The sequence below is a fragment of the Antechinus flavipes genome, chromosome 5 (assembly GCF_016432865.1).
Source record: "Antechinus flavipes isolate AdamAnt ecotype Samford, QLD, Australia chromosome 5, AdamAnt_v2, whole genome shotgun sequence".
Lineage (NCBI taxonomy): Eukaryota > Metazoa > Chordata > Mammalia > Dasyuromorphia > Dasyuridae > Antechinus > Antechinus flavipes.
In genome coordinates, this window is record NC_067402.1 from 11,328,140 (window position 1) to 11,351,422 (window position 23,283).

The 23,283-nt window shown below is 38.9% G+C and overlaps 1 protein-coding gene across 4 annotated transcripts in view; it reads left to right on the plus strand.

Moving 5' to 3' along the window:
• The window catches only part of ITGB8 (integrin subunit beta 8), a 106,880-nt gene that overhangs the window by 64,787 nt on the left and 18,810 nt on the right, over positions 1-23,283 (plus strand). For all 4 annotated transcript variants that reach the window (XR_007947868.1, XM_051963201.1, XM_051963202.1 and 1 more), the window contains exons 7-9: positions 10,873-10,968; positions 13,462-13,551; positions 17,963-18,097. Coding sequence is in view for 3 of the 4 variants with exons in the window: in XM_051963201.1 (XP_051819161.1) it covers positions 10,873-10,968; positions 13,462-13,551; positions 17,963-18,097 (321 nt within the window). In the remaining variant the exon portion in view is untranslated. The remainder of the gene's footprint in view (positions 1-10,872; positions 10,969-13,461; positions 13,552-17,962; positions 18,098-23,283) is intronic.

Genomic DNA, 23,283 nt, shown 5'->3' on the forward strand with positions numbered 1-23,283 from the left:
TTTAAGGTCCAGGACTTGGGCTTCACTTGGTCCAGCCCCCACACCTCTCCTTCATTCACTTTGGAATCTTTATCTCCAGCCCCAAACCTGTCATCCCATCCCACCTTACTCCTCACTCTGCACCCCACTTTGTAGAACTATTCTGCTCTTTGTCACATTGTTAATAGAGGCAGGGAGGTTACAGGAGCCAGTAACAGCAAGAGAAATGGCTGAAGTTAAGGGTAATGATGAGTACACAGGGAAAGATAGAACTGAATAGAGCCATTCATTCATAAGCATTTATTAAGTGCCTTCTATGTCCTGGGTACTGGGATACAGAAAGAAGGAAAGAACAAAAAAAAAAAAAAAGGATTTATCAAGTGTTGACTATATACAAGGCTCAGTGATAAGAGTTATTTTACTGCCTTCAAAAAGCATGTGTATTCTATGGGGAGAAGCCCTGTGAACACATATAAACAGAGATAGAAAAAATACCATACCTCCTCTTCAAATGAATCGACTCTAATGTCAGTCATCCTTCGAGAACTTCAAAGAATCTCTCCCCTTTTCTGGGAAATGAAGCTAACTAAAAAATAATATTGAGAAAGACAGAGCCAACCAGAACAGTTCCCCCTCCACTCCCAACATCTACCATCAGACACAATCAATGATAACACTGAAGTCTTTGAATCTCCCGCTGCCCACACCCATTTCCCAACAGGAACAAATAAATTTCCAAATGAAAACTGACTCATGATTAAAGCAAGGGACCACAGGAAGCATTTCAGAGTTAGTGTGTGTTCCATTTAAAGTGGTGGCAAAAAAAAAAAAAAAAAAAAAAAAAAAAGGTGTTTTTAAACCTAAGGCAGACATCTGTCTAAATGGGTCCTGGAGAAAAGACAGGAAACAAAGAGAGCCCTGATTCTACGTTCAGGGGATTTGGATTGAACTCTTTCCCCAGCCAGAATCACATGGGTGAGTCTGGATGAGTCCCATCTCAAGTGACCCTCAGTTTCTTGATATGTCAAATGACAGAGTTGTTCTGGAGGCCTCTAAGATTCTTTCCAGCCTTACATCTACCAACCAGTAAGAGGAGTGGGATGTACCCTGTACTACTGAAAAGAAGGGGATTTTGAGGCAGTCGTTCAAGAGAGACTAGAAAGTGACAGATGTATCTCTGTCCATTGGATCCATCTTGTCTGTGCAGAGTTGTTGTAAGAGGTCCCCCGAACATTGGATCTAGAGCTTCACAGGGCAAGGATCATGTTTTTGCCTTCTTTGTGTTTTCAGCATTTTGCAGGAGGCCTGACAATAGTGAATGCTTAATAAACACATATTGATTGACTCACTATCAAGATTAATTAGCTCTTTGGTGAGCCCATTTGCTAATCTCTAAATTAAAAGTACCCTCACAGGCTTTGCAAAATCATTAAGTGGATTTCTCTTTTACTCTCTGTCTTATGAGTCTCAGCATGTACACAGATATACATCTCTGCCATCCTTACCTAATTGCTATTTGAGTTCTGGCACACCCTGGTTCCAGGAAACAGATTAATTTTGGCTATTACACTGAGACCCAGTCCATTTAAAGGTCATTTTTTGATACGATTTACCTGGCTGTTCCAAATAGTCCAGAGGTGGAAATTCTCAAGCTCCATATTCATTTCATCCTGCTGAGACTGGGCAAGACTGGTACTGGGTCAGGGCCCAGGGATCCAAAGTAGCTTCTGACCCCAAGGAGCTCACCAGCACGTCTCCAGACTGACGCTTATTAATGAGCCTTAGTTAGGAACCGGTTTCTTTTCTTCTCCAAATTATTCTTCCAGTTTCTAAAGCAAATTAATTCCCAGGAAATTTGTAAAAGTTATACTTTTAAAGAAATTTCAGTCTGCGGCTGTGTATTCCAGGATCTCACTCAAAAATCCTGCTCTGACCTTGGTTGTACCACTATGAATAAGTGGGGTTATATGACCTCACTCTCTGAGCCTCACTTTCTCCATCTACAATTGAAAATGATGATTTACTTTCTGCTAATGGAAAGTTTTAAAGGGAGTTCAGGTTTTGATTCCTATCTGGGAGGAATCCAAGGAAGGAAGGAAGGAAGAAAGGAAGCAAAGAAGGAAGGAAGGAAGGAAGGAAGGAAGGAAGGAAGGAAGAAAGGAAGAAAGGAAGGAAGGAAGAAAAGATGGAAGGGAAGGGAAGAGAAGGGAAGGGAAGAGTTAGGGCTCAGCAAGAAAAAGGAAGGAGGAGAATCTTCATTAACTTAAAAGTGGGACTGAAGGTTCTCAGTTGAAGTCCATGGGCCCTTTCTTTTAACTCTTGTACTTCATATACTTTTCAGAAATCTAATTAAGCTCCTTAGTCCATGAAATTCTAGCATATGGACTTTAAACTATGAATTCCAAGAAGCTATTTGAGCCATTTTAATAATACTAGTTCAGTCTGAAGGACACCCAAATAGCATGGGGTGGGAGGCTAAACTGGCACAAGAAGACATGGGTTCAAGTCTTCCCTCTGACACTTAACCTGTGGACATGAAAAAGTCACTTGACCTCACTAAGTCTCAGTTTCCTTATCTGTAAAATTAGAATAATAATATCAGAAGTGTTTGTTTCATAAAGCTGTGTAATAGTTTCAAAGAAATATCCCTTTTCAAACTTTACATATCAATTCTTATTTTTGACAAAGTCAGCCAGGTAATTCATGCAACTATGACTCCTTTATTTTAATAACAAGAACAGGGGTAGTGGAGGGGAGAAGGGAAGGTTTTCCAATAATATTGATGATGGCCTTACATTTCCTTTAGAATAATATTGTATAAATATACAGAGTAGTTGAACTCTCAATCTATGGTACTATGTACCTATGAGTGAGAACAATGTATTCCATGAGCTTGACAAAAAAAAAAAAAAGCACAGTTGCTCAGAATGCTGAAGAAAGGGAATGTTCTACTTAACTGAGTTTTCTGACTAACTCGTTACTAATTAGAATACCTTTTCATTTCAATCTTAGTTGACAAATCTTGTAAAAAATTTAGTATATATTCTACCTTAAAAAACATAATTTTGCTTAATATTCAAGGATCCCCTTCTAGCTGGGGACCACTGTTAAAATAATCAATTATCATCAGGTATCATAATTGATTAAATGATCATAGAGGCTGTTGAACTAGAGACTCATTCATTTATTCACAAGCATTGCCAAAAATAACAATGTATTTTGTAACTGAAAATTTCACATAAATTATAGCTATTATCATAATTCTTATTATTACCACTATCACTATGTATTAGGCATCAATAATATAGACAGAAACAGTCTCTGCCCTCTGGGAATTCTCATTCAATTGAACCAAAAGTATAATATGACAAATACAAGAAGAGTATCATATTAAGAATAGGCAATGATTGGAGCATAAAAGAGAATCAACATTATGTAGGGAAGTTTAAGGAAGTAAATAATTCTTCCAGCCTGGAGAGACCAAGAAAGACTTAGTAAAGCAAATGGCACAAGAGATGAACCTTCAGTAGAAGATTCAAACATTTTCTGGTATTTACCATCCTTGATCTCATCAATGTGCTTCAGTGCTGGTTGTATTTCTATCAATGAACTCAAAGAATCATTCAAAGTTTCCAGGTCAGAGCTAGGCTCACAGAGAAGCCTGCTTGAAAGTAAGAATATAGTTGTGTTCTGCCTTTAGTCTAACCAATTTGGGGGGAAATGACCCAAATTGAAATTAGGAAGCAGAGTGTTGTGATAAGAACACTGGACTGGGAGTCAAGTGACTGTGTTCAAGTCCAAAATGTGCCACCAGCCAAAGTATATGACCTTGGGAAAGTTATTTACACTTTGAGGCTCACTTTTGTCACTCATAAAATGAAGGAGAAGCACTTGCAGCACTAAAATTCTGTTTTTCCATTACTGCAGTCTTTTATTACTGAGCATTAAAATCCACTGTATGGTCTGTCAAAGTTTGTGAACTATGAAGTTCAGTAGGATGCCTGTCAGGTTTCTTGTGCTTAAATTGGCTCCTTTCCACTACCCTTTGTGCTTCTGGAACTCAAACAAAAACATAATCAATGCAAATCGGGGAAAATATATGATTGCAGGATTCTGCCTGCAGCTGCTTTCTCCTTCATCTCCACTCACATTGCCATTGTCTTATCTCAGGACCTCAATCCTGTTCTGAGCTATTGCAAAAGCCTCCTGTTCTCCGTTCTCTGAGAGTTCTCTGACCTAGTTCTCTGAAACCAGTCTCTCATTTCTACAATCCATCCTTCACATGAAATCTTCCTAATGCAAATTTCTGTGGTGCTCACTTACTAAGAAATTTCCAGTGGCTTCCTATTGTCCATATGCTAAACTCTAATCTCTTTATCCTCAGAGTACAACTCCTCATCTGTCTATTGCCATTCTACCTTTCCAGAATTAATTCATGCCATTTACTTATCTTTAAGCCTCCATGGGTTTCCTCTGAACAGAACTTCTAGCTGTCCTCCAGTTTTGTCTTGTTTTCACCAATCCCATATTTACTCACTTTCAAAAGCATTGATATGATGTTTCTTACTTTATAAAGTTTACCAAATTATTTAAATTGGCAAAAGATATAAGAAGTATAACAACCACTTAAGGTTCTGAATATAAAAATAACAACTCTTACATTTATAAAAGGCACAAAATATCCTACATGAAAAAGTAAGTTCGCAATAAGTAATTTTTTTCTAAGAGAGCAAATTATCTTTAAAAGATTCTATAATAAATTTTAGTCTCTGAACATATGAAATATAGTTTTAGAAATCTATTACACATTAGCTTAGAGTTGAGAATTATTTATATTATTTGGTTTATTATTATTCTAAATATGAAATGGTTCAAACAAGAAGCCAAAAATATATCTCTTACTTGATTTAAACAACAACAAAAAAAGGAATTCAGATTATCTCTTTTTTTTGGTCAAAATACCAAGACTACAGTTTAAACATGAAATCACAAATTTTCCCTTCAAAAGTTTCCTTCAAATATTGTTTGTTTTAGACACTTTATATGTCTACCTGTTGAAATCCTTTTACTTCTTCCCCAAAGCCTTTTCTAGTCCCTCAGTGGAGAGTGATCTTTCCTGCTTCATTACCTACTATTATTTTTGCCTTTAACATGTTCTTCTTTGTGTTCTACTATTTTTGTCCATCACTCTCACCACACTGTAAACTTCTTGAGATCCAGGACCATTTTTATCCCTGCTGATCACTAATGCCTAACCAGTGTACATAATTGATACAGCTAAGGTGTCCACTCTCATTCAGGATGTTTCTTGATATCTCTAGTATTTGTATTTCTCTTCTCCTTGAAGTTTCTTTGTTCCACTCCCCCAGGACATAATAGGCTCTGAATAAATATCTGGTGAGTTGTATTGATTGTACATAAATCATGTGACCTCCCTTGAAATCAGTCAACCCAATTAATTACTTTAGTCAATAATGCCTTTATTGACTGTGTCAAGAAGTGAGTTTCTTCTTCAGATAAAAGTCTAAAATTATGTTATCTTATTATAGAATATAAAATAATTTACTGAAGGTAGAGGTTCTGGTTGGTTAAAATTGATTTTCTAATCTTACAATGGCATTTGATTTTTCACACTTGTTCTATGTGATTTTTGATGCTATTACAAATTTAGTTTATGAATCTCCTTTTATCAAAATATACACTGATTTGCTCCACTTTTCCCATCTACCATGGCGTGCCAGGTATGAAAAGTCTGTCCTTCCTCCCTCCGCTCAGCTATCTCTATGCCCGATGTTGCTCCTCATGAATCATTTTTCCCTCCCCTTATTCTCAGACTTTTATGAGTTGCTTCCCACAGGTCTCTGAGAAAGTGTGAGTGAAGAAGAGAAATAGCAGAGGAGTCGGTCTTTTACCCTTAAGTAATTACCAACTGTCTGAACCCATCCCATTCACTACTCCCTGCTGCCCCTGAAATACGTTTTATCACTTTTAATTATTTTCCAAGTTTAAAAAAACAGTCTGTAGTAGGTTAGTTTGAGGGGGAGAGTGCATTGGGAGAGTAATGATGTCACTCGACCTGGCCTGCTAGTCAAGAGGGAGGATTTTCTCTTGGCTAGTGAAAGGGGAGACAGGAAAGATAAAAGGCGGTAATGATAGTAGGCTGCATGAAGAAGAAGGGGGCTTCTGTCATGGTAATTCATCCACCATTTGGTTGTCAACAGTGGCTTATTGAAACATCTGTTCTAAGTTTGTAATGAAAGAGAAAATCTCTCCCAATATACTTGGAATTTTCTATTAAAACATTTCATCCATTCCCACCCTCCCCTCAGGGGTTCAGGGGATCTGTCTTGCCAAGTTTGGAAACTCAACTGAACCTCTTTTCCTAATCTGCTGACCAGACAAGTGCTTCTCAAGATGGAGTTGATGCATCCTTGGTCAATGTGATTTCCTGTTTGTAGGGGCAATAGAGGAGGGAGCATTAATAAGCCCCAGAAGACTGCTTAAATCGTGCATACCTCTTTCAAAACCAATGTTATGATGAGTTAAATGTAAACAAGTTAAAAACATATGGATTAAATCTCCCTTCAAATTCACATGAGTTTAAAAATTAAGAATTAGGGTGGGGGGCAATGTTTGGCAAAATGTGTTCCAATTTTGCAAACCCAACATATTCAATAAGTAGTTGTGAGCTTAAAAAATTCAAACTACAATTAGATTTACCCAACCTTAGGCATGTCGCTTGTTAAGCAACTTCAATGTACTCATTTGACATCGATTCCATTGGGTGCAAGGCTAAAAGATGTGTCTAATCAGCTACTTAATTGGCATGAAACAGCTATTTATATTTGCAGTTTGCAGTTCTTTATTTCTAGGAGCTAACTTCATCAATAAAATTGGCTCCGTGGTTAATTTTCAGTAGGCAACGACTAAGCCAAGTGATGTTTCTTTCTGCCATTTGAAATTGCTGCCCTTAACCAAAACAAATAAATGATATTGATTTGATTTTTTTTTTCCATTGGAGTAAATCCTGGAAGCAGGAAAGAAGTATTGTATATAGTCACATAACTAACACAGTTGGGTTTGTTTTTCACATGTATTTTTGAAGAAGCAGGATAGAGAAAGCTCATCTGAATGTTGGGAAGATGGGAATTCAGATCTCGACTCATAATAATTGAATGATCCTGGGGAAATCTGCCTTGCTTAAAGATTGCGGACAACTCTTGAAGTTGCAGAACTTCCAATAGACTTGTGACGGAAAGTGCCATCCTCATCTATAGAGAGAGATCTATGGAGAGTGAATGTAGATCAAAGCATAGGATTTTCACCTTTTTGTTGCTTTTGTTTACTTGGATTTTTTTCTTTTTTTCCCCTTTTGATTTGATTTTCCTTCCCTAGCATAATGGATGTAGAAATATGTTTACAAGAATTCTACATGTTTATCCTATATCAGATTGCTTGCTGTCTTGGGGAGGGAGAAATTTTTGAAACACAAAGTTTGGCAAAGGTGAATGTTGAAAACTATCTTTGCATGTGTTTGGCAAAGTAAAATACTATTTTTAAAAAGGCTAAATTGCAGAGAAGGTACGATCCTGAACTGAGAGAGGGAGATCCCTCACCATGCACTCCCTACAACCATCTATCACAGGGTAGATGGCTATCCAGATAGATGATACTTTTTATGTGAGCCACAGATAGAAGCTGTAAATAAAAATTTGCAGTATTTTTCAATCAGCCTTATCCTGCGATAACTCATGACTAAAATTTGATTTGAGTTTGAATCATATTAGTGACAGAAATCTTAATCACAAGATGAACTGGGTTCATAACAATTCTGTAAAAAAGGCAAAAGAATTCCATTTATGCTAAGCACTGTGCTGTACTACTGCATGTGTGGGCAGGCGGGTAGGACCATGTGGTCAGAGTTCCAGCCAAAGGATAGCAAGAGATAGAGAAATACAATTCGATTCAGCAAAGATATATACAATACCTCTTACATATATAAAACATTTTTGATTTGGTGGCAGAAAACCTGGGTATATATGACTCAGCTTCATGGATTATTAACTAGATGTAGAGGGTTGTAGATAGTGGAGGAACTCTGGGTAAGACCCTTCAGCCCAGAGGGACCCTGCTGACAATGTCTGCTTTGGCTCCCCACCTCCCTTTGGTGCTCTCACCCTTCCTGAGAAGTCAAGGAGGGTGTGATCACTCCCTTTGGTGCTCTAACCCTTCCTGAGAAGTCGAGGGTGTGATCACCTCCATTTGGTGCTCTCATCCTTCCTGAGAAGTCAAGGAGGGTGTGACCACCTGTGTTCTACTTGAAGTAAGGGATGCTTATAGAGGCATTTATATATGACTAGCAGAGTGCTTATAGTTCGCACTTGCTCAGTGTGATTGATGAAATAATGGTTCTCTAGTTGGCACATGCTTAGTGTGCTGTAATGATGTAATCATACTGAGGTATTTAAGAGCTGAGAGGCCTGGAAATAAGGAGAGACTCCATCTTTGACCATCCTAGTGGCTCTCCTGCATACTTCACTCCTCCACTAAGATCAAGGCTGGTCCTGAGATCTTCCAAAGAGCTAATCCAGACACTACAGCTAGATTACCTTTGGCAAATTAGATCACCTCCCTCTATCTCAGTTCTTCAACTTAAATAATAGATTATGGGAAGGAAATGATGTGTAAACTATAATATTCTCAGGAAAGAGTGAGAATCCATTGCCAATTCACTATTATTGGGAATCTGTATCTCATTGATGTAGATTCTCCCTCTAATAGTAGTGGTTAAAAAACTGTGTGATTTTTCTCCAAATCTTTTTGGACTCTTGAGAGTTAAATCTCAGTAATAGGCATTTTCATCCACTTTGTTTTTCTATTTTGATGGCTATCCATGATCTCTTTCCAACAATCATTCACTTCATTAAGGGCATCCCAAAGATTGAGAATATGGGCACAATATTGTGCACAAACATCAATATCTGGAGAATTTCATTATCAACGTGGATGCCGCCATCTCTTTGAATGCTGTACAGGACATTCTCTAGAATGCTTACAATCACTCAAAGTGAACAGTCTTCATTTTGCTACCTCATTTGATGCTGGTACTCAGAGGCTTGTTGTAGACTGAGTTATCTCTATGATCCCATCTGTTGTAGAATATTGCATAATTTTACTATGCATATACATGAGACACTCTAGATTCATGTTGTTCTTCCCAGCCAAAACTATTTCTAAAACAACAAAAAGTATATGTAGCAATATATTAGATTTGCTCTACTTCTACAACAACTGGGTCTGCTACAGAAAAATCTCCTCTTAAGGCCAGATGATTACTTTCACATATTTTCATCAAGGATGCCAGTAGTTAGTACCTAGACCATGTTCACCATGATTCATGGGGCAGAGGAAGTAGCTGAAACTGTATAGAAACTTTGCTTTTCTCTTGCTATCTTTTCTGCTTGGAGATAACTTGAAAATTGATTCCTGGGAACCTTTAAAACAGGAATATTTTGAAAATAAGTTTCTTTTGCATATGCTTGGGTTAATCTACTTGTTCTTGCCACCTTTGTCTTCTGAAATTTGCATTCTACTTCCTATAATGCCTCCCTTCAGAAGAGAGTTAATGAGAAGAGATCATTACAGAACCACCTACATATTAGTTCCATTTGATATCTGTTTCTTGTTCTCCCTGGTGGATTTATGTATATTTTCTGCATCTACATCTTAGAGAACTCAATCACTTGTTTAAACAGGTCAAGAAGCCAGCTCAATATTCACACTCACTGTGTTCAGCAGTTATACCCTTCTCCTATTTATCACTTTCTCATTTATGGTCAATACTGCCTATCAGTGAAGAGACCATTCACACCTTTTCATTTTCATACCCTATTACTTGATTTTAAACCAAAAATTTTAAAAATTAAACCATAAAATATATTTTGTTATCATTCTCATTTTGAAAAATTTCAACTTTTCTTCCTCCTCCCTAAGCCATCAGCAAGGGACTGGGTATGGATCTGATTTGTCAGGGAAAAGTGCATGAGAAGTTGGTGCTATGGGAACAGGCTAGCTCACAGCATAGATTCTGTTTGACTAGGCAGGGTCAGCTTGATCTAATGATCAAGGTGCTGGCAAAGGAGCTGAGAGATACAAATCTTGTTTCTTGTTTCCAGTTTGCATGCTGTAACTGAAAGGCTGCCTTTTATTGGTAATGAATTCTATCACACAAGATACACAAGTATCTTTATTTTGCATTAGTCCATCCCCATCTCTTCAAAATGGAATTCCTACTAATGAGTTTTGGCTTCTAAGTCAGACACACTACAGAAATCCCACTACTTTAATTCCCCCATTTAGTCTAGAGAGGTGTTAAATGTAACTTTATTAGATGAAATGCCTTCTTTTTATTCTCTGGGTGCTGACTTGCCACCATCTAAGTAGAGCTATTTGTTGTCATTGACCTCCATGATATAAAGATGATCATGCTGGTTTTCTTTTGACAGGAACTCTTATGCTGCACTCTGCCCAGCTAATTCCATAAGCATTTGTTAAGTGTCTACAATACATCAAGCATATTCTTCTAGGTATTAGGGATTCAGAACATGAAAACTGTGTCCTCAAAGGGCTCACATAGTGAAAAACCATGCTGGCTTTGGAATCAGATGACCTGGGTTTTGCCAACACCTCTGACACTTGGGCAAAGATCTCTGTTACCATGGGCAAGTCACTTAACTGGACCTAATTTCTTCAATTATAATACAAGGACATTGGACTAGGTAGCTTCAGAAGTCCATTTCGGTTCCAAATGTAGACCCTGTTTGCTTTCAATGTGAACCCATAGGCCTGAAGCCTATTTCCTAAATGTGACTTCTATTCCCTTCTGTTTTACAGGAGCATCCCTCACTGGGTCAACTTGCAGAAAAATTAATAGACAACAATATTAATGTTATTTTTGCAGTCCAAGGAAAACAGTTTCATTGGTACAAGGTAGGAAAATTCTGAAATGTTTTTGCTTTTGAAATTTTATTCATGTATCAAATTAATGGTATTTCTGAAATGAAGAAATTCTTTGGAACCACAAATGAGAATTTGCATATTGCTGGTTCCCTTTTTGACCCTCCTTTACTCATTCATCATGTTTGCTAGTATATACTACAAAAGAATATATCGAGAAAGACTGGGGTCAGATGATTCCTCCATATCCTCTTCTTCTTCATCATTATCTATAAATTCAAAATAGTAACCTTGGCATCACAAATTTAAGGCTAGAAATAAAGTTGAAGGTTACCTACACTAACACTCTCCTGATACAAGTAGGGAAATGGAGACCCCAAAAAGTGAACATGATTTGTCTAATCCCAAAAATATTAAGTGAATGATTCAGAAAACTCAGTTCTTTAGGTTCTACATCCTACACTCTCAGCATTTTACTATTCTGACTCCCAAGATAATAAGGAACACTTCAAAGAGAGTTCATTACTGAGAAGAACTGGATAACCATTGGTTTCATGTTTTACCTTTTTAGTTCTTATTCTTAGTCTTTGTCTAAAGACAAAGTTGGTCTAGACCATACAATCTGATGGGGAAATAACTCTAAGAATATGGCTTAATATGACTAGATCCAATTATGGTGTACCCTAGAAATTTCAACTCATTTTCACTAACACAGTTTGGGATGAGTCTTGTACCAAGCCAAGATTCATCAGGATCCTGTCCCAAATTAATTCTTCCTCCTCTAGATTCTTTGTCTAAAGGGTGATCTAAAATGAGTTGGGATACTCTGAGGAAACTACGTAGTAGTGAGAGAACTCACATTGACGTGTGCTTCAGAGGTGTGAATGAGAGTGACATTGTGCAAAACAGTCTTTGATTTGATATCAGAAGAGCTGAGTTCAGAATGTGACTCTCCTATCATTATGATTGTGACTTTGGGCTAATCTTTCCTAATCTTGCCCCTAATGTTCATGTCTAAAATGAAGAGATCAAATTATAGGATCACTGAGATATGATTTCCCCAGTTCTCAGTGCCTCATCTTTTTTTCTTGCACTCCTTCGAGGACAAAGTACCTGTCTTTAACAGAGCAGAGCAAATAGAGAAAACCCAAGTAATGTAGAATGAGTTATTCAGTGTGTCTTTGAGGAAAAGTATGATCCAGAAACACCCCAAAATGTGCCTTTTTTCCTCAGCACCTTACTGAAACTGCCTACCTTCATGACCTCAGCAGTTTCTGATACCCTCATATATTTCTGAAAATCTCTATCTTCCATGATATTTTATTTCTTATATCTTAGGGACATGAAAGCTACTAGCCCTGTAAAAATTACTGAGATAGAGTCACTGGGTCAGGTGCTCACAAAGTATCACCATCCTCACTGGCTACTACAACTACTAGCCATGTACAATTGACTTTTACTTTACCTCTATGGGATCCTAGCAGCCATCTAGTTCAAATCCTTCATTTTACAATTAGGGAAAGTGGTGTCCAGAGCAAATCAGAGCTGTCAATAGGGAAATTCCAAAGGTGTGGCCAGGATAAGGTCCAGCTCTGGAATATGGCACCATTTTCTGCTTTCTAAGCTGAGATCAGATAAGTTGACCTGGGAGGAGGTCATCATAGCCTTGCAGATCTTTTGGCTTCACCTTTCTTCATAGCAATGAATTTTCCTCCCAGCTACTCCTTAACCCACTAATTCACCTCAGTTTTCCAATAATTATTGTTGTCTCCTCTACCCTGCTTTCCTCCTCCTTAACGGGAGAAAAAATAATCATAGAATCAGACAAAATTGGAGAGCACCTTAATAGCCATCAAGTCTAATCACTCAGTTTATAGATGAAAAACTGAAGTTCAGAGTTAAGTAACTCACTTCCCCAGGGTCTAATCACTCAGTTTACAGATGAAAAACTGAGGTTCCAAGTTAAGTAACTGACTTCCCCAGTGTCAGACAGTAGTGAATGGGATAGTATTTGAATTAGATCTTCTAGTGTTCTGTTCACTTCACTGCCTGGCTGCTGCTCAGAGTTTGGAAGCTCCTATTTCTATTATGGGCAAGTCAGTCATTTTACTGCAGTCTCTCCATCCATTCAAGTCATGTCTCCTTTCTTTAGCACAGTGCTTTATACACAGTACATACCAGGGAAGTACTTGCTCAATCATTCATTCCTAAATACACTTCCCTGACAAGTAATCAGATTTGGGATATGGTATTTATTCAGGGAAGAAATCAAGAAGCCTCCCAATGACTCCAACACCACCATAGACCATGGCCAAAACAAAAACAGGTGTATGGTAATCTGGTCATGTTCATGAATTATTTGAATGTCTTATTTTCCCAATTCAATTCTGAGTTCCCGGCATAATGGTCTGAGGTCCCCAGATCTCTGCCTAGCCCAGCACCAGACACTCAGGAAATGCCCCACAGGTGCTCAGGAACCCATCACAGATTATCCTCCTATAACCGTGTGTGTGTGTGTTGTTACAGGATCTCCTGCCCCTCTTACCTGGCACTGTGGCTGGCCAAATTGAATCAAAAGCAGCAAACCTCAACAACTTGGTGGTAGATGCCTATCAGGTATGTTGACCAGGCACAAGTCTCTCTTTTTATTTGTTTATTTGAGGGTTTTCAGGACATGGTTTTCTATGGCAAAAAAGGAGCTAGAAGGCAAGATGCATGGATAATACAGCAACAGTTGACGACTCCCTCTCAATTAGTGAAAAACTAGGCAAACTTATAGGTTATAAAAACTCCAGAAAGTATTCTACCATCTCTCTCATTGAGGGTAGCCTCTTCCCCACCTCTGCTCTAGTTCTGTCCTCTCTAGGATATCTCTCTGTGTCACCTATTTTCTTAATCAATCAAGACGATTCTATTATAAACCTACTTTATAGCAGACATAGGGCTAAAAATGTAACAGGAGATGGAGATGATGAGGAAGGGAAGTGCAGGTATAGAGAACAGTCAGAGAATGTCCAGTCTTGAGTGTCATATGCGAGCAGCAACAAGGAAGCCAGTGTCATAGAGAACGTGGAGGGAACTAGGGAGTAAGGATTCTATTATGAAGGGCTTGTGGCATTCTTTTTACCTAGCTGAGCACTGCCCTGAACCCCAGGGGAAGGCAGATGGAGAATTTTTTTTTAAGCCAGCTAAGTTAAACAATCTGCACTTCCCTTAAACTGAATTGAAAAGGTCTTAGCCTGAGTCAACTAGCCACGTCAGTCAAAATGTAGAAAGCAGTGACTTCCTAAAAGAGTAATTCAATAATCAACAAGCATTTATTGGATACCTATTGGTCACCAGGTAATTTGTAAAGCACTGGGAGATAAAAAAATATACACAATTCCTGATCTCAAGGAGTTTATATATTGTACAAGGGGTAAACAACACAGACATAGAAAATGATCCACACTCACATATGTAGACAGATATGGCCAAGATGAATACTGTATGATGGCAGAGAAAAGCAAAGAAAGTTGAGAAATCATCACTCTCAACTTTGGTAATTCTTAGGTCTGACAATTCACCAAAATAATTATTTTCTTCATTCCATAAATGTAATAAACCTGTAAGGACAAATTCAGCTGTCTACCATATTAATTCTGACCCATTTCCAGCTGATTTTCTCCTCTGCCCGTACCTCACAAGTGTCCCCCCATCCTCTGCTTCAAGAGGAAAAGCTTCTTCTAAACCACCACATTATTTTGAATTTGAAATATCTAGAAATGGAAGGAATATTTTTTTATCAAGTCCAAAATTGTCTCTTTACCAACTTTGCCCTAGTTCTAGCCTCTCTAGGATATCTCTTGATGTCACTCATTTTATTAATCAATCAACCAAGAAGAATTGAATATATCCCTACTATGTACCAGATACAGAGCTAAAAATATAATTCATGAAACAGGAGTTGGAGATGAGGAGGAAGAGAACTCTAGGTATGGGGAACAGTCAAAAAAAAAAATGTGGAGATATGAATGTCATGTGTGAGCAGCAGCAAGAAGGCCAGTGTCACTAGGTCACAGAGGACATGGAGGAAATAGGGAGTAAGAATACTAGAAAAGTACATTATGAAGGGCTTAAAAAGACAGAATTTTATAATTGGCCTTGGTTTCCATAGGGAGCCATTTTGGTTTTCTCAACTTCTTCATTTCCTTTCATTGATTCTCATAGAGCATAACTAGCTTGTAATGGTCCTTCTCAAACTGTGCCCCTCAAAACCAAATGTATCTAGATGAAATCTGCCAAAGGCAGTGTGTGACAGGAGCATTGCTTCTCTAGATCTGGACATCTAGCCTCCATTAAAGAAACCTATGTGATTTAGGACTTTGGTGGCCATCATATTCCAGTGATGACTCATTCCTATGGAGTTTTCAGGCCACTAAAACCATCTAACCTTTCTCTAGCACATCTCCTTCTTACTCCTCCATCTTGATCTCAAGATTTTCTGAAGCCACGTATGAAACTTTACCCTATGCAATGCCATCTTACTGGTTTTGCACATATCCTATATGTCAGGATTTTCATAAAACTCAGTATTGCCAAGCAGTCTATTAGGCTTCAGTTGTCCTCTATAGTCTATCATGAGTCACATAAATATACATCATAATTGAAAAACTGTTATTCATTGGCAGAAAAGTCAATCCAGACTATTGGATTAAAGCACACAGTATGTGCTTTAATAAATATTTGCTGAATGAAAGCAGTTTTGAAAATTAAAACATTTATGATCCATTGGCAAACCATATTCTGGAGTATGCTTTGTCACCAAGGGAGTTCTTGTCATTGGAGGCTAAATTAAGGAGGCTTCAATGTCCAGGATAAAAAATGAGGCAGTGCTTCTGTCCTCTAACCTATTCAGGGCACAGCTGGTGTCTTCTACTCAGTTTGAGCCATGGAAATTGGCAGAGTTTAAGAGAATTATGAATCAGTTCTATAGTATCCAGAGAAGGCACAACCAAGAGAGTAAAGGACCTTGAGTTCATTTCATAGATGAATCAATTTAAGGAAAGGAAAATATTGAGTGTGGAAGAGTTATGATAGGGTATGAAGAGGGATTAGTTTTGTTCTGCTTGACCCTGGACACAGAAACAAAAGCAGTGGGAATGGCAAGGAGGCAGATTTAGTGGTAGAAGAGATCTTTGGATTAAATCTGGATCATCAATGAGTGGGGTTGTCCCTGGCTCGGGGATTGGTTGACTTGGTAGCCTCTGGTGTCCTTTCCTAATGTGAAATACAGTGACTATGGACTAATTTCCTCCATTCCTAATTAGGTTGCATAACACTTGCAGCATGAAAAGGAAGTTGCATACAGTGACGGGGTTAACTTCCATATTCCAGGACTGGGAGACGTTCTGCTCCGTCCTCTAAAATTGCTTGGATTTTCAAGTCAGAGAAGTCAGTCATGAGGTAGCCTGAGAAAGCTGATTGAATGAAGGTATTTCCTCTAGGTGATCCTCATCATCCACAAGTCTGTAATCATTTGTGTAAACCAATAGCTTTCATTGATTCATCTACCCATCGATTTATATGTTTAAACAGAAATGAGTCCTTTGTTTCAGAGATTCAAAAGCAGTAAACGCAGGCCCGAACTAAGACTCTTCTCATGGATCACTGAGGAGGAGAGAGGAGTTCATTTTCCTCTTCAATTTACCCAAAATATCTAATTAAGATCAATAACATTTATTAAGTAATCTTCCTTACAAGTGTTTCTACGTAGATGTGGAACTACAGGAAACTTACCTACTTTTGGAGGGCCTTGCTTTCCCCATCTGAAAAATGAAGTCAGTTGGAATATTCTCCTATTTTTCTCATAATTCTTCATGGCATATAGATTAAAGAGTGGGGTTATTGAATCCAATCCAACTTTTCATTTTACAGATGAGGAAACTAAGGCAGAGAAGATACATAATCCAAGCAGTGTCACATGGCTAATGACCCTCTGAATGATTCAAACCCAGGCCATCCTGGCATTAAGACATGGGATTTGGTCATTATTTATGACACTCCTATGGAAGACTAAAAGCTTGGCCCCTTCTCCCCTTGAGAAATTGTTTGAGGCTTCTTCCCCTGTTATCTCCTCTCCTTGCTCTACTGCCTTCCCTCAGTTTTCCTTTCCTTAGTTCCTGGGTTTGGGACTTATGGATCAAGCTAGTAGTCTCTAGTATCTCAGATGCAGAGCATTATTGCTTTGTACTTTCCAAAGCTCCGTAGAATCTACTGGCACTGATGTCTGTGGTATAGGGGAAAGCGCTCTTATTCGAGAAACGTGTTTCTGACCCCGTCGGAGGCCTTACCACGGTGGGAGGCTTAGACAAACATGGCAGTCAATGGTAGGCGCCAGTGGTTTTCCCAACTCCCTGGCAGCCTCCAGACCCTTACTTACAATTATGATATAAAAAGGTGGGGGCAAGTGCAGACATCTCCTCCGTGAAGCAGCAACAAGTAGAAATGGTCCCGGTAAGGAAAGTTTCTTGTCAAATCTCTGTCAATCAAGTCCACGAGCTTTTCTAACGGGCTCAAGTCTATGAAAGTGAAATGTTTTCTTTTGCAGCTGCATGCTCCAGACTTCCAGCTGTCAAGGCTCTCTACCCTCGATGATGATAGATGGGCTCCCCACTGTTTTATTGGAGCCATACTTGGAAAGGGGAGCATTAGCATTAAGAAACAATGCCCATCTGGGGAATATCCAGATGGAGCAAAACTTTGTAAACTATTGTAAGGCGCACAAATTGGCGAAGAGACTGCGATCAAAATGGGGCGTCCCGCTTCTTTTCCTTGGAGTTTCTTGTTCTCCTTTATGCATTTGAGGCACAATTGGGTCTCTATGATGAAAACAATGCTTTTATTCATTCCTTTGTTGCAGACAGACAGTCTTTCTTTGATTGTGCTAGAACCATGAAGTCAAGCATGCTTTGAATATGCTCGACTGTTTCCTCACTTCTCGTTGGGACTCTCGGTGCCCTGTAATTGAAGGTATTGTCCTTTGCAGAAACTGATTTCCGAAGTGAGAGTTCAGGTGGAGAATCAGATACAAGGAGTCCATTTTACCATCACAGCCATCTGTCCTGATGGGAGCAGACATACAGGGATGGAAGGATGCAGAAATGTGACCAGCAGCGATGAAGTAGGTAGACGTTGGGCCCCTCCCCTGCCAACCCCTTCAGGGAATTCAAGTGGAGAATGTCAAAGTTAGAAGGAACCTTGGAGATGGCCTTCGCTAATCGTTTGCCCTCATTTTATCCCAGAGGAAACTGAGGCTCACAGAAATGTATATGTTCGCTCACTGCTTTGCACAGTGCTAGTCCTTCTTAAGTGCTTAATAAATATTTGATTTTCTCACAGGCATATGGTTAGCCAGCAGCAGAATTCAGCTTTCAATCCAGGTATTTTGGTACTTGGACTAGGACACGTTCTATTATAGAGTTTGGTCTCATCCTAAGGTAATCTTGTTCCCATTGGGGAAACTGGGGACACATTTTTCATAAAGTAAAATAAGTGGCAAATTTTACTGAAATTTGGAGAATTTGTAAGGCACACTGTTTTTGAGGGAATTTTTATATTTGGATTACATAAAATGATTTCTTGAACTCCCAAAGTCCTTGTCTTTGCAACCTCTGAGCCAATGTAGATATGTTCTCCAAACTGTTGCCAATCTTTTCCATATCACTCAGACAATTTAGCTCACTGATGTCTTTTGATCAGTAGTGTGATAAGGAAAGCACTGCATTTGGAGGCAGAAGAGACCTATTATTCATGACATTGAATAATTCTGTGACTTTCATTTTTCCTCAGTTTCCTCATCCATAAAAAGAAAGAACTGGCTTTGAATTAACAAGCATTTCAGGAAGTACATGAACACAGCCCTCAAGTAGCTTATATGCTCTGGGATTGGGCTAAGTTGTCTCCATGGATCCTTCCAGCTGCAAATCTTTGTCTGTGATTTATCAATCTCATTATTTTATCACTTTGCTAGTTTCTACTCTGAAAATTCTACAAGACAAGGACAAATCTCTTGAGATATAGCTGGGAACAAAAAGGGGGTCAAGAATTAGAGGAAACTAGAATTAAGTCCTCAGATTATTTTTATTGATAGCCCTGATTCCAACTTACTTAAATAGATTCCTGGCACAATGATTAAGGGAAAAGTAAAGAAAATAAAATTCATATGGAAGGGTGTCATGCAAATAAAGGGAAAATATTGGGATAATAAAAAACAAGCTTCTGAAACCCCCTATATACATGGGTGACCTTGTCTAAGTTAATGAAACTCTCTGGACCTATCAACAAAATTTGGAATTGATGATTTGATTCTCTCCCTCTTTCCCTCCCTCCCTCCTTCCTTTCTCTCTATAATTCTCTCCCTCTCTCCTCAATATTTCCATTTTTGTGAAATGGTGACCCTGATGCCTGGGAATGTATTATTAAATTTTTTATTTTCACCTTTCTTTTTAGAGAGTGCATCTAGGCTTCATTAGAAGGAATCTTGTTCTTCATTTCTTAAATAATTTCCCCAAGGATTGGCCAGAAAGTATAGAATCTTTGGATGTTACAGACCATCCCAACTCCATCAAATTTTTCATATAAATATAATAGATATACACATGTATATGTGTATATATATACATATATATTAAAATTCCTGCCGTTTTATGATTCTTATTGGTTATTCTTTGATCACCATCTATATTTTTTTTTCTAACAATCCTAAATCTGGCAGATTTCACACTCTACTCTCAGCTTTACCATCAAATTTGTATATCTGAAATGCTTTTCTTTCCTTGGGCCTCAGCTACCTCCTTTGTAAGATGAAAAAGAAGGCTGGATTAGGTTCATCTCCTAGTTCTCATTCAGCTGCAACAGTTCATAATTCTAACTCTGTTAAACATAATCTCAGTTTTTTCTGAGGGAAAAGAACAACTGAGATATGTAGTAAGGTATTCTTGAAATTGCCTCACTCAGGAAGGGTTAACCTTTTAGACACAAGCCTTCCTCTCAATAGTTGGGGTTTGGCAGGCTCCTTTTCCTTCGTTCTTATTCTTCCTCTTCTTTGTCTAATTCTTTTTCTCTTTCTCCTTCAGCCGAGTAGTACAAACAGCATTACTCTCGGGAAAACTCAGATGACCTCCTCATTACATAAACTCCTTAGTTAGACTTCGCTATTAATGTTGGCAGCACCTTATGCTACAAACCTTCTTGTGCCCCCACACATCTGTTAATCCTTAGGATTCATGGACACGAAAAAAATACAGCTTTGGAAATGCAACATCTAACTATGATGATTTTTCAAAGAATCCAAAAAGAAAAAAATAGCCTCCGTCAACCTAACACATTTTAAATGGAATAGATTTAGTTTTGTAATCTTTGATTAAATATAAGGCCTATGGACCAACAAGGAAGTCTAAAGAAAATTGTGTGTCTTAGTTGTAGTGGGGGCCAGACCAGCAAAGAGGATTTTTTTCTTTTCCAGAATTGCTCAAGGGTCTGAAGGCTTAAGGGTGAGCCAACAATGGAGCACACGGAGATAGCCAAGAGGAGGAGACTGGCAAGAAAAAGCCATGACAGGATGCCTGATCTGTGCCAACCCCAAATACTTCCCTCCGGGTGTAGCAATGCCCACCAAGGAGATGAAGCCATTAAGAATGGCTGCTCTCCCTTCCCCCATGCTACCTGGGGCTCTCTGAGGTGAAAAAAAGAGGTCTTCAGAGCTTCCAGAGCAGCTTCACTCCCATTTCAAATGAGAAACAAGGCTTGCTCTTATACAAGAGAAACTACTTCTTTTTTTCCTCAATGAAGAGAAAGTAGAGGTTTCTCCCTAATCTGGCACAAAGTAGGAGGAGAAAGTGGGGGCTTTTAGCCTTCCTCCCAGGCCTCTGGGAAAAAAGAACAGAAGGAACGTCTGTTAGAGCATTTTGCTCAGCCAACTGGAGAAGCCACAGGGGAACAGTCCTCCACCTTAGCCCGTGGAAGCAATCCACTGCACCAAATAGTCCATGACCCTGCATTTTACCCAGGCGAGTTCTGAATGCTGAGTAGAGAAAACCCTGGGCTCGGAGCCAGGAGGCCTTCGTTCCAATCCCAGCTTGGATATATACCAGCTCTATGCCCACGGATAAGTCACTTAATGCTTCCAAAGTTCAGAGAATTCAGAGTTAGGAAGGGACCTTAGAGGTCACTCAGTCCACCCACTTTGCGTTACAGATGAATAAGAGAAGGCCTGGGGAGGGTGATGAAGTCACTTCCCCAAAGTAAAGAAGGTTAATTTCCAAAACTGAAATGCCAAGCCAGGTCTTACGATAACCAGCCTTTTCAGCCCATTAGGAGCCACCATCCCGCCCTCTCGGTTAATGACACTTGGACAGCTCCTTCAAAGGATTGCTATGAGACTTCTCATAGCAATGATTGCTATAGTAACTTTTATTATTAATTTATGTTCATCCTTTTTAATGGAGTTCAGAAAGAGGCATTCAGAACAAGTTATTATCTTCCTATTTTTCCTTATGGATTATTATGCTGGTGCTTATAATAACAACATATTGGAATAAAATAAAAGCCTCATCTATAAACTTAAGCTCCTGCTATACCACTGTGCTAATCACTGAGAATACAAAGAAGGTCAGAATCACAGTGCTCCCATTCAAGGAGCTCCCATTAAAATGGAGAGACCACCTGTAAACATCTATCTACATGCATGACCTACACAGGATAAATGGGAGGTAACTGCATCGGGAATGCACTTAGATAAGGAAGACCAAAAAAGACATCTTACTCAGATTTGGATTTGATTTCAGTCTGTCTCTAAGGTCATCTACTGAAATCATCATCAATGATCATCATCAATAAACATGTATTAAGTACCTACTATGTGCCAAGCACTAAGTGCATGGGAAATGACATTAGTCAAAAGCAATAGGACAAGTACCCAATGTCAGGGCCAGTCCCATGGTATGATATGAGTTACTAACAGCTGGAGCTCTTTTGCTGGATTTCATGAGTCAGTAAGAAAGCTGACATCAGAAAACGGCAGTCACCACCTAATTTCAAAATGAGAAGGAAGGGCACTAATAGTTTCTTCTTAATCTGTTGCTCCAGAGTAGTAAGAGATTATGGATAGAAATTATAGGAGCCAACCCTAAAGCGGGAAGTAACTTCAGAAGCTGTTAAATCTATCCCCTTCATTTTATAGAGGAATAGACTGAAGCTTGGGGAGTTGAAATAACTGACTCCAAGTCACAAAGGGAGTAATACCTAGAGGTGATTACCCAGCTGAACCCATATCATTTGAGCTGAGAGAACCAGCCTTGGCTGGTTTGCCTCTGGTGCAACCCAGTAACGTGCCCAGACCTAGTTCACTGCACTATTCGTTGCCCTTGGAAATTCTCCAAAACCATAAGTTATTAAGGAGGTACTGTTCTAAATCGGTGGAAGGACTTTCTGCACTGAGTTTACCATGGCTGAAAATTCAGCTCCACATTGATGAAGCATAGAGTGGTTCTTCCTTCAGGGCTTCCTTGATCTCATAAAGGGGAAAAGTATTGCTGACACTGCAGATCTCAAGGCATTCAGTGCCTTCTTATTCTATACAATTCCCAAGGCATAATTTTACATTAACTTTTCTGAGTGGACCTAACCATGGTGCTGGCCATCTTTGTCTGGGAATCATGTAAGGGAAAACTCCCTAACAATTAAACTGTTCAAAAGTAGAAGAAGTTGCTTTGGGAGGAGGTAGGAAGAGCTTCAAGACACTTTCCTGTATCTGTGGCAGAGAGGACATGTTCAGTAAGGACTGAATCCTTTTCAACTAAAGAGTAACTTGTTATAGTGGAAAGAGTACCAGATTTGGCATGAGAGGTCCTGAGGTGATATCTTAACTCTGTCCCTTGCTACCTGTGGGACTTTGGTGAAGGAGGGAGAGAATCCTGGTCCTCAGTTTCCTAAGTTACAAAAGAAGAAGGTGATTTCAAAAGTTCCATCTAGGTTGAATTCTATAACCTTCTAAACTCTGATATTCCTCTAGATCACTGATTATCTGGTGCTTTGGTTGTACATCTCTTCTCCCTCACTCTCAATAATAATCAAAAATCAAATGCTGAGTTATTGGAAGGAGTCAATGATTCTCAGATTTAATTAGCTGACTGATTCTGACCCCCAGTGACACGTACTACTGCTTACTGGACACTTCAAATCGATTATCTTGTAGACAACTTAAACTCAATGTCTTTAAAACAAAATTCATTGACTTCTAACCCCCATCTTCCTTTTTTCTTCACTTTCTCATTACTGTCAAGGGCTCCACTTCCTACTCACCCAAGT